The sequence below is a fragment of the Natrix helvetica genome (genome assembly GCF_964273705.1).
Source record: "Natrix helvetica genome assembly, chromosome: Z".
Taxonomy (NCBI): Eukaryota; Metazoa; Chordata; class Lepidosauria; order Squamata; family Natricidae; genus Natrix; species Natrix helvetica.
Window position 1 is genome coordinate 129112562 of NC_138554.1, and position 19107 is coordinate 129131668.

General features: G+C 39.4%; 1 protein-coding gene across 2 annotated transcripts in view; it reads left to right on the forward strand.

The window, feature by feature from the left end:
• Positions 1-215: 215 nt before the first annotated feature.
• The window catches only part of VIPR2 (vasoactive intestinal peptide receptor 2), a 129939-nt gene continuing 111047 nt past the window's right edge, over positions 216-19107 (forward strand). For both annotated transcript variants that reach the window (XM_081932275.1, XM_081932276.1), the window contains exons 1-2: positions 216-344; positions 7652-7754. In XM_081932275.1, coding sequence (XP_081788401.1) covers positions 291-344; positions 7652-7754 — 157 coding nt within the window. In that variant the 5' untranslated portion in view covers positions 216-290. The remainder of the gene's footprint in view (positions 345-7651; positions 7755-19107) is intronic.

Sequence of the window (19107 nt, forward strand, 5' to 3'; positions counted from 1 at the left end):
AGGACCCGGCGAGGAGAGAGAGAGGTAGAGTCCGGAGCGCACGCAAGACCACGCGGCGGGAGTGCTGCGGAACCAGAGTGGGCGGACGGGTGGGCGAGGCGACGCGTCTGTTCGTCCGGCCGCAAGCGCCAGTCAGGGCTCCGTGCGGGGGGCGGGTGGGCTTGAGCCCCGTGGTAAAAGCGCGCGGCTGCAGACGGGCAGCGCCGGCTCGACGACCGCATGTCCCTTTGGCTGCGGGAGGCTGCCCGCGCCAAGGAAGGTCGCCGCGAGTCCCGAGAAGCTGGGACGGGATGCAGCTCTCGCTGCTGCTGCTCTTCTCGACCTGCTGGTGGACGTTGGGGCCGGTGAGTAGGGAATCCCTGGCCGGTGAGCCTCGCCTGGTCCTGACTCGGAAGAGTCTGAGCTCCGGAGCATGTGCAGAGAGCTCCTTTCCTGCGGCTTCTGCGAGAAAAGGGCGCGTTGGCTTCTATTCCGCGACCCTTTCAGCAGTGCCTCAGGGATGGAGAGGGTCACCTCGGATCTTGCCTTCTGCTCTTCTTTCGGAAGGAAACCTATAGGGGCAGAAGGAGGAAAACGCGTTCACTTTGGCTCCTATTTGTCCTCTGGTTATGGGGCTGATTCTGCGGCCTGGGTCGCCTTCCCTTAATGTGGGTATGAACTTACCCCCCCCCCCCCGCATCCGCATAGTATGTGATACATGCACACACACATCGAATAGTTCCTGCTATTAATAATTAATTCTAACAGTTCTCCACTTTTTAGAATTGCTGTTTATTCTTATATCCCTCCCATTTAAAAAAAGGAGCAAACGAGTCTCCTCGAAATGTGCTGAATTACAATTCCCATTATTCCCTTCTATCTCAAGTTGGGGATGATGCCTGACCAGGCCCATCTGCAGAGTCCCTGTTGAGGATTTGGTTATACTAGCGGGCTACTCTTAAATTTGAGCACAGGATCAAAAGCCAGCTAAGTTTGAATCTCTTATCAGGCTGGTGAATTGGGCTAAAATGAACTTAGTAAAGAATTGCTTTAAGGTAAACTGGGCTCCAGCAGTTCCAGTATCTATTGTAACTCCCTTAAGAAAAGCTGATTCGATTTTAATTGATGGCAGTGAAATTGCTATAAACAACAGGATGCCCTATTTCTTTTTTTAAATCCCACACATGCACCAGCTTTCAGGATCGTTTAAAGTCCAAGGATTTCTCCACAAATATAACAGTGGAAGAAAGGCAAGAGGGTGGAGTTTTTCACAGGCTGTTCTTTGTTTATGGTTGGAGTGGAAATTCTGTACTACTTTAAGGCAGAAATTCTATCCATTTTAATGGTCAACTTTATTTTGTTTTGTGTGTGTGTGTGTGTGTGTGTGTGTAGCACTGTAATTTCTGGTTCATTTATGGCATGAAGTTTGTGGGGACTAATGAACTTTAAAACAGGGCTGCAGCCCTGTGGTTTTTGCCAAGCATTTACAAAATGCAAAATATCAAGGAAAAGAAGACAAGCTACGGATAAAAGATGTGTGTTTTCTGGATAGATCAATTGGATTTTCTTTTTCCATTGTTTGTTACCTGTTTTAATTAACCAAAGCAGGCTTAAGTAGAGTTTCTACCTGCAGCAGAACGAAAGACTAGGATTCATTGACCTAATCTTGTATATGGAATGGATGTTAAAAAATGCAAAGGTCATCCTTGTCATTAACCGGAATGAAGACATCTCCAAATAGTTAATAACTTTTATAATAATTTATTAGAAGAGGGAGGAAGCTTATAAGATTTTGGGGCTCAGCTTCAGCCTCTCTATCAAGATTTTGAGAATTATGAAGCAACAATCAAATGTCTTTGGACAGTCCTGTTTTATGTCCTGGGCCCCCTTTTTATAATCCTCCTTAAAACAGAAAAACAAATGCAATGAAAATGTTGTCTTGGTATAGTTCTCTAATTGCAAGGAGATAGTATTTCCTGCCATTTGGTACATGTATGACACATACATTCCAGAGCTTTTAGTTTTGTTTACTAACCTTCTATAAAGCTAAAGTCTCTTTTGAGTCAAACTTGATTTGATGACTTTATAGAAAGGTACTTCTAGTTTTATGAATTGCAGTATGCAATAGCTTACTATTGTCTTCTTGAACTTCCATGATGATTTTTTTAAAACTTCCCACTCTAACTCCAACCTTAAAGTTTTTTGATAGTCTCCCATCCAACCACCAACCTGATCCAACCTGCCTTAACTTTTTGATATAACCAGGCTTGGTTAAATAATCTGATAGGTGTGCATTGTAATGCTATTGTACCTAAAACAAACAAACAAAAAAAGCTCACAGCATTTCTCAAACAGAATTTTTTTTTTAAAAAAGAGAATGATGCAACTATAGTTCAATTGCTTACTATAATTGCTTCATTAGATTTTGTGGTGAACCTAATCTTTTAAAAAATGTTTTTCAGTTATCACATATGGTACTTAGACATGTTTTCATATTCAAGCAAGGAGCTACTTGATAGGTATTTTATAAACTGGTGCAATTGTTGTTAATCTCTGTAAATTGATAATTTGGTGTTTGAAATAGTATACTGAGATGTGTCTGAGCTCCGTGAACAAGTTGATGAGATGCTGGTTATTTAAACAAAGGAATAGTTGGGTTATGTCGATATGTAAGAGGTATACTTTTTTAATGATTATGTGTGTGAAGTACAACTTCAAAAACTTTAACTGAAGTTTAGCACTTAGTCATCTTAATAAAAGACTAATAAATCCAGAACATCTCTAGATTTTATTCAGTAATAAAAATTAAAAAAAAACGTAGAATCCAAGCAAATTGGGCAATACACAGTTGCTTCTCTCTTATTGACGAAGAGGGAGAAGCAGACAAAATTTATCCTTGTTAGAAAACCAACATTGCTCTTAAATGATTTTCTAAGGTACCTGAAGTTTCAGCAGAGAAATGAGGAAAAAGATTGTTTAAAAACTCAGCAGTTTCACCTCTATATTTTGCGGTTGGTTATGCTATAGTAAATCCAAAACTAAGTTGAATCATTTCTTAAGTGAACCTCAGTGTTTTCATTGCTATAATATTCTTCTGTAGACATCTAATTATTTTTAACAAGCTTCTGCTATTTTTTAACCTTCGCAATTTTTTAAAAATTCAGCTTTAAAGTTTCTCTGATTGATTGTTGTCATTGCATTTTACAGAATTCCATATTTTAATTTTTCTTAGGAAAAAGGACTCTTCTTTCCTAGTTAGGGTTTTTATGCTGGAAAGACATCTGTGCAGAAATTTAGCTTTGTAGCTGCAAAATCCTTAATCAGTCAATTAGAAATCCTGAAGTATCATATGCTAAACTTCACTTCTTTGGCATTAAACTACATTTTTTGTAGTTTACTGGATTATTACAATACTATTTTGTTAGTTTATGACTTGTTTGGACTAGAAAACAGAATAATTTAATAACTTAGGTTAAACTATGTATAAGTGAAGTTTTTGAATTTGGAATTATTTGGTTCAAATTTTGAACATGAAGGTTAAAAAAACCAAAGTCTTTGGCAAGGAGCTATAGTTCAGAAGTAATAAAGTTCTTGGATTGGGCCAACAAATCATGGCTGTAAACACAAAAACAACAATGAGTAAATTCTGGTTCTTTGTTGCTCATCTAGGTTTTTACAGTAGCCCTGATTTATAATAAGATAATTTTTACATTAAAATTTCAAACTTTCTTATCCATTCCTTTCTTTAATGTAGTATTTACAATGTAGTAATACTCCCTATGGTTATACAGATGGACTCCCTACTTGTGAGAGATTAAGCCTTGACTTCCACACAGTTTCTTCTAAAACGAAGAATAGTGTAGAAATTATGAAAGTCTGAGGTATTGTGTTGCAGAAAGTTATGAAGATTAATCTAATTCATAGTCAGTAGATTAGCCAGTCATGCCATGTCTCATTGAAAGCATTGAAAAGTAAGGCTTTAATGCTAGAATAGGGAAGAACATCAGTGGCATAGGGCGGGGTGGTGGGGACAGCAAAAAACATTGCAAGAGATTACCCCTTATGCTTTTCAGTTGTTTTAAGTAGAAGTTAAAGTTGCTTTAGCTGCTTGCATGCAACTGCTGTAGTCTGCAGTAATAATTGCAGAGCAACATTTAATCCTTTGAAACTTGAGGCAAAGATAGGAAGTGAGAAAATACTTGTGACTCTCAGGCATGACCAGAAACTACAGTTCTAGATACTTTGTGGTGTACTGACAACATTCTACTACATAGGCTTAAATTGCAGCAGACAAAAAACATTGTCCCGATATTTGGTATAACTCAGCATTTGTCTCTCTGCTGTTTCTAATTTATTTTTTTAGGCCTTTAAATCAGTGTTGACTCCTATGTACTGCCTAGATAAATCCCTGCAGTCTTCTTAGCAATGTTTCTGAAAGTGGCTTGCCATTGCTTTCTTCCCAGAGCTGAGAGAGAATGGCTGGCCCAGGGCCACCCAGATGACTTTGTGCCAGAACTAGAGCTCCCAGTTTCTAATTTCTGTCTTGGTGCTTTAATCTGGACACCAGATTAACTTTCACCCAAAGCTGTCCCTCTGCTTACTGTTTAAAGAAACAGTTCTCAGAAGGAATGGGTTAGAGTTTGGTATTCCAGATGAGATTATAATGGTTATAATATGGGGGTCTGCAGAAAGGGATTTTAAAGAGGTCAGACTGACGCAACCAATCCTTTGCCCATTTTTATGTGTCCTAAACACATATACAGACACCCACCCACCCACCCACACACACACACACACACAAACAATGCTTTATGTAAAGATGTGAGACATTTTGGTTGACACTTCTAAACAACTCTGGGGTCCTGATTGTCACCTGATATTTTATTTTCTAATTTAGAAATCGGCAACGTACAACAAAGCGGCATTCCTTAATCCAGTTATGCAAAAATTTAGATGCTGAAATTTGCATTTGGTAAAAGACAGTATGATATTCTTAACCAAACTATTGAATAAATCACAATGCATGGGTTTGTACAACCATGTCATTATTTGGCTTGTTTAATCTTGGCTATATAATGGTGGTATGTTCCTAAAACTGGTTTACAATGATAGACAAAGCCAACCATGTCAGTTAAGAGACTGGCTTTTAACAGAAAATCAGATTTCAGTCATGTATAAGTCATGTTTTCTTGGATATAGTTCCCCTGGAGCTTCCTTTTAGAATCAGGTATTTTTTAATCTCAGAATTAATGAATTCCCAATTGAAATTTAAGAAATGAAATTGATTTTGCTACAGCTATAGATAATCCTCATTTAGCAATTGTTCAAAGTTACAATCTCACTGAGGTGGCTTACGATAAGTCCTCACACTTAGAACCATGGCAGTATCCCCGTAGTCACATGATCAGATTTTGGATATTTGACAACCAGCATGTATTATTTACAACAGGGTTATGGCAGCATCCTGGGGTGATGGGATCACCATTTAAAACTTCCACAGCTTCACATACAAAGTCAATGGGAAAAGCCTGCTTTACTTAATGACTACATGATTCAATTGAGAACTGAAATGATTCACTTAACAGCCATGGCAAAAAAAAGTTAGTATAATCCAGCTTTAACAGCCACCTTCCTTAGCAACGGGAATTGATCCCAATTGTGGCTGCAAGTCAAGAACTATCTGTAATTGGTTTCTCTAGTCATTTAGTCTTTATTTTGAAGCTATTTCAGATTGATATATAATGTAAAACTTTTTAATAATAATGCTTAATTGCAAGCTAATGCTCACAAACTAGCATTTATCAGAGTTGAGACATACCTGACTAAAGTTTTCCAATATGCAGGGTTTCACAAAGCTGGCATAATTTAATTATGACAGGTCTTGAGATAAGCAATTCCCATGGACATTTCATAATTAAATAAGCCACAATTCACTAGATTTGTAAAACAGACTGTACCATAAACAATAGTTTCAAATAACAAAGGCTTGCTTTGTATAACAAATACTAAGCCAACATAAAATAAGCCATGTTTATAAATCAGTGCAATGGATGAATCACTTTTATGCTTTTTCTAAGCTGCAGAAGAGTTTGGCAGAAAAAAAGTTTGTTAATCAAATTTAACGTAACCTGTTAATTTTGGGTTACTGCTTTCTTACATCAGAAAAAAACCAGAGCATAAATGTCTTCAGTTAGTTAATGACTTTCTTCTGGTTAAAAGAATTCTATGATCTCAGGTGAACTTGGGTAATCATATTATAGATATCTTACTAATTATGCTCTATTGTAGAAGAATCAGCAGGTGCATTTGCTGCTAAGCCAATCTTGAAACTGAGTGTGAGACAGAGCTAGACACTAAAAAAAAAGTTAGCCAAACCATTAATTTTGATTGTCATGTACAGCTACCATATTTGCTGCAAAGTTCTGAAAAACCACAAGATGATAACAAGGAGATTCAGAATTCAACCAGATTTTTGCAGCCTGGTGTCAATACCCCTAGTGTGAACTCAACCTGTACTGGGGGTCTAATAATACAGGACTAACTTTCATAATCTTTATAAGAAGCATAGACATATAACTAGAGCAATAGTAGAACTAGAAAGCATTGCATAGATATGGGGCAACTAGAATAGCAGAACTGGAAAGGGCCTTGGAGGTCTTCTAGTCCAGCCCCTGCTTAGGCAGTAAACCCTACACCAGTGATGGTGAATCTTTTTTGGCTCGTGTGCCATAAGTGGGGAAAGTGCAGGGGGGGCGGCGTGTGCAGGTGTGCCGCACACATAATGCAATGCGCAACCCCCCAGTGCGCATGCGTGCACTACAGGCAGGACCCCCATTTTTGCATGCTTTTTTCGCCCTCCCCAGGCTCCAGAGGCTTTATAGGAGCATGGGGAGGGCAAAAACAGCCTCTCCCGCCCCCCGAGAAACCCTCTGGAGGCTTCAGGGACCTTCAGGATGCTTCCCTGAAGCCTCCAAAGCAGTCAAAACGACCCTCCGAGCAAACCAGAAGTCACTTCCGGTTTGCTCGGAGGGTCGTTTTAAATGCTCCGGAGGCTTCAGGGACCTTCAAGAGGTTTCCGTGAAGCCTCTGGAGCAGTCAAAATGACCCACCGAGCAAACAGGAAGTCCGTTCGCGAACTTCCAGTTTGCCCGGAGGGCTGTTTTTTTGTGCTCCCGAGGCTTCAGGGAAGCTCATGAAGCCTCTGGAGGACCTCCGGGGGGGCGGGGGGGGCTTTTTTCACCCTCTCCAGGCTCCTATAAAGCCTCTGGAGCCTGGGGAGGGCAAAAATGGCTTTAAAAAGGGTGAACTCAGCTGGCCAGCGTGCGCATTTGCACTTGCCAGCTGACAGGGCAGCACCTCGCGTGCCCTGACAAATGGCTCCATGTGCCACCTGTGGCACACGTGCCATAGGTTCGCCATCACTGCCCTACACCACTTGAGACAAATGGTTATCCAATCTATTAAAAACTTCCAGTGTTGGAACATTTACAACTTCTGGAGGCAAGTTGTTCCACTGATTAATTGTTCTAATTGAATTAATTGTTTTAACTGACAGTAAACAAAAGCTTTCAATTTTGCCTCTTCTCCCCACCCCCCACCCCCAGCTGATTCTGCTAGCATTGATATCCTTTCTGCAAAGTCAAATGTTTTGGTTTTTGTTTTTATTCAACAGGTAAAAAGTATTCACCCGGAATGCAGAATGCAACAGGAAATCTATCAAGAAGAAAAAAAGTGTATGGAACTTTTAAAGAATGCCAATACAATGAGTTTAACAGGTGAGATCATGGCTTATAATGGCATAGCAGTCACTCATTGATGGTCCATTGGTACTTCTATACCTGAGGACATGAGGATGTGGCATAAAATGGCATATTGTTTTAAATTATAGTACGATTTGAGTTTTGGTTAGTGTCGTGCAGAACAACCCATGATACAAAAATAGTCATTTCCTCTTTCGGAGGTTCTTGGAAACCTTTCCGGTGTTGATTGCTGAAAACTGATAACATGTTTTTCCTACTGTTTTCAAGTGTGAAATATATGAAATTTGAAAGACCTTAAGTTAGCCTTTACATTTTTTTTAAAAAAAGTAAAAGAATACCCACAAATTCATTCCACCATTAGGCATACCCACATATATAATATGGTTCCATCCACATTATAGATTGTGATCACCAAAAAATAGTCCACCCCTGAGTGAGTTAGTTGTATCTCAACTGGAACACTCAGCATGGTATAGACCAGTGGTTCCCAAACCTTTTCAGTCCACCGCCCCCTTGGTGCTACAAACTGATCCTCAGTGCCCCCTACCCAGTGGTGGAATTCAATTTTTTTTCTACTGCTTCGGTGGGCGTGGCTTGGTGGGCGTGGCTGGGGGGGTCATGTGACTGGGAAGTTTGCACGAGAGAAGGAAGATAGTAACAGTAAAATTCAAAACTGCAACAATTAATTGCACACTTATTCAAAATCCAATTTAAAAACCTTTTTAATTAATGTTAACTCAACAAAATTGTTGAACATGATCCAGTGATACCAGGTTTTCAAAGTCTGATAGTCATTTATCAAGAACCACAGTAACTAGTAACTTAGTAAACTCAGTAAAATTTAGTAACTACTTCATTGTTCAGTAAATTCTTAATGTGATGGACGGTCTTGATGAAGTGATACCAGTTTCCCAATGTCTGGTTTTAAGTCACTTAGCAGGAGTCTTAAATCACTACATTCAGTAATCTGGAGTCGATTTCTTTGCTTGGAGAGAAGTTGGATGACCACACTGAAGCCACGTTCCACCAAATATGATGTTGGAAATGCAACAAGGAGCTTCTTAACCACTGCCCATAGTGCAGGATATCGATCAGAAATTTCTTTTTGTAACCAAAACTCTTGGTACAATTTCTTAAACTTTGGCTTCAGTTCAATGTCATTTTGCAGCTCTATGAGTTGTTCCTCCACTACCCCATCTTCCTCAGTATCTGAAAATGGATTTATCACCCAATCTGGAATTTCCATCAAAAGAAGATCCTGATATCACTCAGACATCTAAGTCTTAGAATGTCAGAGAACCAACTTTAGCTGGATAGTCACATCCCTGCAATAACATCATTGTAATTTTCAGTTTCATTAATTTCCACAATATCAACACTAGCTTTGCTACTAACCCCTTCCAAACCATCTGCATAGTCTTTAAGATATGGTGGTCTAAATATCAAAAACGGTTGACTCACATCACACATCTAAGCAAAACTGAAGTACAATTTATTTTTCCTCTTTTTAAAAAAAATCTCAATTTTAAGATTTGTATTACTGTTTTCATCCAGTCCCCATCCAAAAATGGCAAGAAACTGGTGTCATTTTTTTAAGCAACCATGGACAGATAATTGCTCATACTTGCCTTAATATTATTGGCCAAGTTTCTTATTGGCTATGCTAACCAAGAGGTGCTCTGGTCATTGTTAACCCTGCTGCAAAATTTATATGTGCACATATCCACACATACAAAGGCATACAATATAATCTTATATTCGCGACCAGCATTGGGTGGAGCTTTTATAAACTTTAGAATAAATGAGCTGGAAGGAACCTTGGAGGTCTTCTGGTCCAGCCCCCTGCTCAAGCAGGAGAACCTATACCAGAGGTCTTCAAACTTGGCAACTTTAAGACTTGTGGACTTCAATTCCCAGAATTCTCCAGACAGCTATGGACTTCAACTGCCAGCTATGCTGGCTGGAGAATTCTGGGAGTTGAAGTCCACAAGTCTTAAAGTTGCCAAGTTTGGGGACTCCTGACCTATACTATAGTAGTATATGCATATAGTATACTGTACCTATATCAAAAAAGCTCCCGTGAGTTTAACAACATCCGTATTTCCAAGGCTAGAAATGGAAGATTGCGATGCGAGCTCCCTCCTGCTGGTAATCCAAACCTCCCTAAATAAAATCCACACCACCAAAAGGGAGCGACCGCACTTCCGCTCATCACTCCCTCCCCGCAGTTACTTTTACCCAGCAGCGTCTCCATGCAAAGGAAAACAATGGCATGAAATATGTCACCGTTTTTTAAACAGTGGCAAAGAGCTCTCTCGCAAGCTCAACTAGAATTTGATTGGTGGGGTTTCCCCCCCCCCCTTAACAACACTGTGAACCATCTTCCCAGCCACTGACGGTTTAAAAAAAAAACTTTTCACAAGCCAACCCGGTCGGTTAAGACGCCGGCGGTGTTGGGCGGGTGATTGAAGTGGCACACGCCCCTCTCCTGGGAGGAAGGCAGTGATTGGAGGGGAGGGTGGTGGTGTTGCTTAAAGAGAAACCCGCAGCTATTTCCAGGTTTGTTTGGGTAATTTTGTCCTGCCCGCGCCGATGGGCTTTAACCAATCCATCTTCTGCTTGGCAAGTTTCTCCTTTCCACCTGAGAATTAGCTAAGGGGACACTACCAACCTAGGGGTGACACCCTCTGCAGCCAACACAATACATTATCTTTTTTTCCTCGCCCTCTTAGTGCCCCCCTGCCACTCCCCTTGCCTCTTAGCGCCCCCCTGCTGCCCCCCTTGTCTCTTAGTGCCCCCCTAAGTCATCCCACCACCCCCTTTGGGAACCACTGGTGTAGACTCTTTCTCATGTACAAACCAACAAATGGGAACCCAAAAGTTTCATAAACCACCTTTCCTGCCATCTGCTGGTCATCTCAACATTTGCAGCCCTATATCTTGATCCTAAGAAGCAGCTCACATCAATGATATAAATAGTATGACACACCTGTTAAAATTCCAGAGTTTTGAGATGTAAATCAGACCAAGATAAATCATTCCAGAATTTTTCCACCTTTAATATAATCTGTAAACTCTACAATTTAGTTGAAAAACAAATTTAAATCTTCTGGGGGAAAATAAAACTAAAATACTTAAAGTAGCATGGTTGTATAAGCGTGCATACCTTTAAACCAGGGGTGTCAAACACAAGGCCTTCAGGCCATATATGCTTGGATCCAGCCTGAGGGGCCGTCCCAGAAAATGTAGGGGGCCAGACTGCGTCGCTTTGGCCCTGTCTACCCAGTGTGAACAGGAAACAAGGCAACAATTTGGGGAGTGGTGTCAAGCTGGCCATGCCCACCTAGTCAGCCACGCCCACCCGGGCTCCCAAGATCAACCACAACCATGATGCGGCTCTCAATGAAATTGAGTTTGACACCCCTACCTTAAACTAATACTTATTGAAGCACCATTTGATTTTATGATAGAATTCAGTCTTCTGCAATAGCAGCCTATCAGCATAATACGTCTTGCCTGGGGTATCTTTGCCGACTCTTTATTGCAAAACCATTCCAAATCTGTCAGATTGCAAGGGCATCTCCTATGCATAGTTCTCTTCAAGTCACCCAACAGAAGTTACATTGGTTTCAGGTTTGGACTATGTCTGGGCCATTCCAAAATTTTGATCATCTGCTGCTCCATTGTTTTGCTGATTTGGAGTATGCTGATTTGGAGTCATCATCAAGTTGAAGGGTGATACTCTTCTTCGTCTTCAATATTTTAGCAGAGCTCTTTGTGCCAAAATCGACTAATATTTGGAATTATTCATAATTCCTTCCACCTTGACTAAAGCCCCAGTACCAGTTGAAGAAAAACAGCCCCAAAGCATAATGTTGTCACCACCATGCTTCATTGTAAGGAGTAATTCTTACGTAACTTGTGGTATGTACAAGTAATGTTGTTTTCGAACCAAACATATTTTTGGGAGTTATGGCCAAAAACTTCAAGCTTGGTCTCATCGAATCATAAGAAATTTTTCCACATGGTTTTGTCAGACTTGATGTAGGTTTTTGTAAATGTAACCAGACTTAACTATATAAACAGTCTTTGTTAAACAAAACTTCCATCTTGCCATCCTATCCCCCAGCCCAGAAATATAAAAAATATGGGCGATTGTTGTCACATGCGGTACACAATCAATACTTGCCAAAGTTTTCTGCAGCTCGTTTAATGTTGCTGTAGGTCTCTTGGGAATCTTTCGGACAACTTCTCTTTGTTTTTTTTAAATTAGTTTTAGAAGGACATCCATTTCTTGGCAATGTCATTGTTGTGCCGTATTTTCCCCACTTGTTGATGGCTGTCTTCACTGTGTTCCATGGCATATCTAATGCCTGGACATGTTTTTGTATCTTTCTCCTAACTCACACCTTTGATGCTCTGTAAGCTCTTTGAAGACCATGGCTTTTGCTGTAAGAGACAACTGAGTAAATGTCATAAAAACATCAGTTTGAATGTAATTGGTTATTTCTGAACACAGCCACATCCATACTTATAAGAAGGTGTGCACACTTAAGGAACTATGTCAGTGATGGTTAAGCCTTTTGTTGTTGAGTGTTGTTGGGTGCCAAAAATGCAAAAGTGCACACGCAATAGTGCTGGCATCCCTAATGCAAAGTACGCGCCCCCACATAGGCACACGCGCACAACCAACCCCCCTGGGGGGCCAGTGGAGGTCATTTTTGTCCTCTCCAGACTCTGGAGGCTTTCCTGAAGCCTGGGGAGAGCGAAAACAGCTGCTCCCGGTCTCCCAAAAGCCTGAAAGGGATCATTTCTGAACATCTGGTTGGCCCATTGGGCCTGTGTTTTGCCTTCCCCAGGCTCCGGAGGCTTTCCTGAAGCCTGGGGAAGACGAACACGGCCTCCCCCGTCCCTCCAGAAGACAGAAAATCAGCTGGCCACACATGCACACTGGAGCTGATGGCTCATGTGCTGGCAGATATGGCTCCGCATGCTATAGGTTCGCCATCACAGAACTATGTTATTGTAAGTTTCCCCCCCCAAAAAAATATTTTGGTTTGTTTTTCAGTTGAATTGTCCAGTAGATAGATTATATTAAAGGAGGGAAAAATTCTGAAGTGATTTATCTTGATCTGATTTTTTTTAACATTTAAAAACACCCAGGTATTTAATGGAAGCATGTAGACTTTTTATTTCCACTGTAGAAATATGTATACCACTGGTGGGATTCAAAATTTTTTACTACCGCTTTTGTGGGCGTGGCTTGGTGGGCATGGCAGGGGAAGGATACTGCAAAATCTCCATTCCCTCCCAATCAGTTGGGACTCTGGAGGCAGAGAATAGATGGGGGAGGGGCCAGTCAGAGGTGGTATTTACCGGTTCTCTGAACTACTCAAAATTTCCGCTACCGGTTCTCCAGAACTGGTCAGAATCTGCTGAATAATACCACCTCTATTGTATACACAACATCAGCAGAAAATATCCTTGGGCAGTTTCTGGGGTTTGAACATTTTGGCAGGTTGTTGTAGTTTGTATGTCAGCTGCCATTTTATTTTTCTCACAATGCCCTAAGCATTGTAGAATAAACAAAACCATGGGTGCTGGAAAACGGTTCATGTGGATCATCCTTGAAAAAGTAGATGGTGTTGCAAGTAATCTGTGGCACATATTATAATAAGATTAGAAACATGATGCGATGGCCTATTAATCTGGAGGCCCCAATCTGTGGGCCGTGAGGGGATTACAACCTGCCAGTGGAAATGGCTGGTGAATGTGTGCGTGCATCCTCAGTTGCGCAAAAAGCGGGTGAGTGTGCATGTGCGTTCTCCATTTGCATGGGTGGCAGATGTGGAGCTGCGTTTCACACATGGGTTTGCCGAGTGCAGAACCATCTCCACTCCTCCCTCCTTGCTGGTCCACAAAACTAGGCTGAAAAACAGCTTCTATCCCAGGGCAGTAACTATATTGAATTCTACTGTATAGTGCAATATTAATGCAATACCAGGGGTTTTCAATTCAATTGTATAGAATGTGAATGATGTGTGTTTTTGTTTTATTTTTTATGTATAATATACACTGAATATGGCATTTAATTTAGTTGTACGAGGTGCAATGAAAATAAAGTTAACTAACTAACAACTAACTAACGTCAGAAATGTTGGGGAACTCTGCTATAAACAATGATTGGTTTTTTTAAATGGTAATATTCTTAGGGCATAAGCAGTTAAGGACAAAAATGTTATTTCTCCTATTATTTTGTGCTCCCCCCTTTAAAAAGCTGTAATATTTTAACAGATCCTGAGTTATAGTTGTGTTCCTATGTATACAAAGTTGACGGCATTTCCTAATGACCAATATAGCTTCAGATTGCAACTCTACTTTCTTTATATTCAAACCACCTTTAAAAATGATCCATAGCTACTGTATTTTAGGAGGGGAAACTGTGATAGAAGGAAGTAGCTGTTTCTACTTCGGAAATAAATTTTGTTGCCCCTTTAAGTGCAAATGGAATAGAAGATTATCAAAAAGCAAATACAAGAAGTACGATATTTTCCACAAGTAGGTGCCTTAGCCAAGACCATCTGCTCATAGGGTAAATAAATGATGTTTTTATTCTAGCAGGGAGACAATGAATACACCGGTGAGCTTATAAATGAAAAAGTGTATCTTTGCCAGGAATGCAAGGAAAATATATCAATAGCCTAATGCTACTTTATAGGCCAAGATAACTCTGTTAGTGTTATGCAAAGCTAAAATTCAAAGGCAGTTGGGTTGAATTGCCCTTTCAGATTGAATTTCTAAATCAAATTAGCTGACTATGTCAGGTTGAATCAGATGATATTCCTGATTAAAAAAAACACAATTTTATCATATTTAATCTTTAAACTGAATTGAGTCACTTTGACAGTTTGAATTGCAATTCCAAGCTCAACAAATAAGTCCGGAGATCTAAATTAAATTTTCTAACCTTGACTCTTTGGTCATGGCTAATCTACATGCTCCTAATTTCTGCTTTGAAAGGATTACCTAGGATTTCATACTAGGACATGTGAACTAGTAACCAAATCTGGAAGTTACTTGCAATGACAAAGCTTAAAAACATTTCTGTCATAAATTCTAAAGGAATGATGATAAGATTCTCCCTACCTTTTATCTTCAAAGGTATCATTTGCATTAATGAGCAGGCTATTCTGATTGAATGACCTTCCCATGTTGAGTAGAATCATCATTGCTGCTCCCAGACTAATTAGCCAATTACAATTATACATTTCTTGTGTTTTTTCCAGAGAAAACAATGCTATAAAAATCTTGGTAGAGATCTAGGTGCAATGAATTAAGGACACTTTTATTTATATATCAATATTGCATATATTTTAATCATGGCAGCTTAAAAAAATATCTAGTTGGCTGGGTACACAGATAATGCTAAACCATAAAACATGATTTATTAATCGTATTGGCTGGTTTACCCATGAACTAAGCCAAAATGTGTTCTGATTGTTTGGAGCTAAGTAAAGATTCTTTTTGGTAGAGTGAGTCTTAGGTCTATAAGGCTGATTTCATTACTGTTTTTACAAACCTATTTTGTCTCCACTCTTGGTGACTCCAGGTTTCCTACAATTTTCTTAGCAAGGTTTTTCAGTTTGCCATTACCTCTTTTCTAGGGCTAAAAGAAAGTTACTGGCTCAAGATCAGCCAGCTGGCTTTGTGCCTAAGGCGGAAGTCGAACTCAGGGTTTCCCACTTTCTAGGCCAGTGATGCTGAAACGGGAAAAAGGGAACACGCATGCGAGTTCATCAGGGCCGCAACCCGGAAGAGGTGCTGCCCAAGGGGCATGCGCATGCCGGAAAATGAACTTCTGGTTTCCTGCGTGCACATGCGCACCAGCCAGCTAGTCTTTTGGTTAATGGGGGACATGCGTGGGTGACAATCAGCTGGCCAGCACGCATGCTCACACCAAGAAACAGAAGGCCAGCTCTTCCAGTTTCTGGCACTACCACACCCACAAAGGTCAGCTGATCATCGCATGTGCATGTGAACCAGAATCCCGGAAGAGGAATGGATGACGCCATGCGTGCCAGGTGACATGGCTCCTAGTGCGTCTTCGTGCACATGTGCCATAGGTTTGCCATCACGGTTCTAGGCTAATTCCTTAACCACTACACGAAACTGGGTCTCCTTTTTGCATCTTATGCTTGAGATATTTGCTTCCTAGTCTTCTTTTTTTAATTACATTACTTTCATTAGAAGTGTAATAATAGGTTTCTTAAACTTTTGTTCTTTCAAGGGATAAGCCTCTATTGGCCAAAGAAATTACATGAAAATGAAGATACTTAATATGAAGCAAAAAAAAAAAAAAAACCCAAACCTAAATTGCAATCCAATCTGAACTCAAGGAAATAACAAGAAGAAAGAAAAGTTGCAACTGAAGACCGAATGTGTTTTTAGCTGGCTGAGAAGCTCTTAGTTTTTTAAAAAATAAAAACTGCATTGTGAGCTTTCCAGAGAATGACACAAAGGCTAGGAAAATAATATTGTAATCTACTGTACCTCTGTGATCTATATATAGAGCATACAAATATTGCTTTAGTTCACCCATGTATGAATCACATTTCTGTAGGGACCATTGACTTAAATGCGGGTGCAAACACATTACTTTTTCTGAATTGATGTTGTTCAGAAAAGAACCAATTAAAAAAGACGCCCTTTATTGATTTGTCTTTCTAAAGTCAGAATATGATCAACCTATTTGTAGTTAAAACTTTTCCCCCCCCCTGGCAACGGTTATTTTTGTTTTTGTTTTAGTGGAGAAGGCAAGCTGGAATAGTGTACAGTAGTTTCCATCTGTTTGGGAGCAGCCCTTTGCCTGCCACTCTAGCCTATTTCACAATATGAGAGAATAGAATTGGGATAAAATAATTTGAATATTTATGTACTCATAATTTAGTTTTCTTTCTTCAATAATCAGCTACTTAATCTACAGAGCTACTTGGTTAGCGCCTCTTAATTATCTGAATAAGTTTGTATTGCTCCTTTTTGGATTTGTAAGCATTTGGGTGGCTTATTAATAACTCATGGCAGTAAATGTGTCCAACACATCTCGCTTCACCTATTTTCTCCAAAACAAGAACCTTACATGGTGAGTTGGCTGAAAGAGTGTGACTGACTCAAGGTTATTCGGCTGGCTTTCATAGTTAAGGCAGGACGTAAGATGGATATGCTTCTTTCTGGCCTGGTGCATTAACTACTGCACCCATCTCTCTCTCTCTCTCTCTCCCTCCCCCTTTCCCTTTCTCTGTCTCTCCCTCCCCCTCTCTCTCCCTTTCTCCCTCCCTCTCTCTCCATTTCCCTTCCTCTCTTTCTCTCTCTCCCTCCCTCCCCCTCCCCCTCTGTCCCTTTCCCTTCCTCTCCCTTCCTCTTCTCTTCATCCCTCCCTCACCCTGTCCCTCCTTCTCTGTCCCTTTCCCTTCTTTTGTCCCTTTCTCTCTCTTCCTTTCTCTCCCTCTCTTTCTCTCCCTCTCCCTCTCTCTGATTAAAATGAAACAACTTTGTAATACAACACATAGCATTTAAGATCAATAAAATCCAAATGGCTCTTAATACTTAAAAGTTAGAGTATGTTTTTGCTACTTTCCTAGGAGAATGGAGGTCAAACACTAGAGCTATGAAGCCCTTTTTAATTTTATTTTTTTAATAAAAATATTTTTAATTTTCAAAATAAACACAACACATCCTTCTTTACATACTGTAGAAAGTGTATCAGTTGGTTACAAAAAGGCTTTCGTGCATCTCTTCCACAGTCAACAAACATAATTCATATTAACTCAAGTATTTTAACTCAGATATTTATGCATGTTACCATAATCATACCTCCATTTTCATTTGAGTATAATTGTTTAAACGCCCTTCATCATAAAATATACCAAGATTAAATACATAACCACATACTGGCATTTCATTTACAATTTCTAAAATCCTCCAATAACACTGAATCCTTATGTCTTATTCTAGCTAAATATCCATAATATTTATTAACAAAATTTTCTAATCCTCCTTTCCAAATCACTGTTTACAATTTACATCCAGTTTCCTTATGTTGTACCCATACCTGTATATACGTTGTTATCATTATCCCTCCTTTATTTAACTATATCCTGTATCATAACATTTTCCCCCTAATAATCAAGACTTAACTATACCTAACTTAGTTCTTTTTTATTAACCTTTATAGATAACCCAAAAGGATTTCTAATCTTCCTTTCATGGGTACCATTCAATATTCATATCCAATTATTACTTATCATAACACACTACACATTGTATACATTATCATTAATAATTATTTATTTAACTATATCTATTGTCATTAATTTCACTAAGTTTAACTAGTTTTAAAGTATACTCTTCCATCTATCAACCTGTATCTTTCCAGTAGCAAAACAGTCTCATATCTTCTGCCATTTGTGGTGTCAGTCCTCTAATCATCTCCTTAATCAACTTTGTATGGACTTGTCTTAGCAACTCCTTGCTTATAAAATCTCTCATGTAATTTCGATGCCCTTCTTCTGTTTCCTTAATCAGCTTATCTTTGATTGTCGGTTGTGTTATCAATGATATTGCTAATAAAATGTCTCTCTTTAAATCCATAAATTCTTTTGTTTTCTCTTCTTCTGTATCTTGCCATCTGGGGTAGATTTCCCCTCCATTTAATTCCTCTTTCAGTATTCCACTCTTTCCATTTTCAGAGACAAACCAATCACCATAAATATCAGCAAATTTAATTTCTTTGTATTCATTTTCCTCTTCGATTTTTAGGATTTTAACCATCACTTTTTCCACTTGATAAACATCTCCAACTTCATCATATTTTATTGTTAGATGCTCTAAGTATTCCAACTTCTTCTCTATCCTCTCATATGTGTTTGATAATTTCTGTATTTCTGATAATATATTTTGCAGTTAAAGCTTCTTTCTGCTGTTGAAATTGTGCCATTATCTCCAGCTAACAAACACTGCTGCTCTAGCTTGGAAAGTTTTAACAAGATTAAGCATAGATTCACAATAATGTTTTATTTTCACTTTTCTCTGGTTAAAGATATACTTCAAAGGGACATCTGTATGCTTTTCTTCTTATCACTCTCTATAAACAAGCAGTGAGACCTTGGAGTGACAAGCCAGGATAATCAATGAGAAAAATAAGAGTGTTTCATTTCCAATATACAAACCTCCAGCCTTGGAGTAGCAACGTTATTGTTGCAATTTTCTTTGTTTCTTTTTGTATCTTTTTTGTATTTCAAGTTTAAAAAATTCTGATTATTGAATGAGTTAGAAGAACACCCACAGTAATGAAAGAGGAGAATTTTAGTCC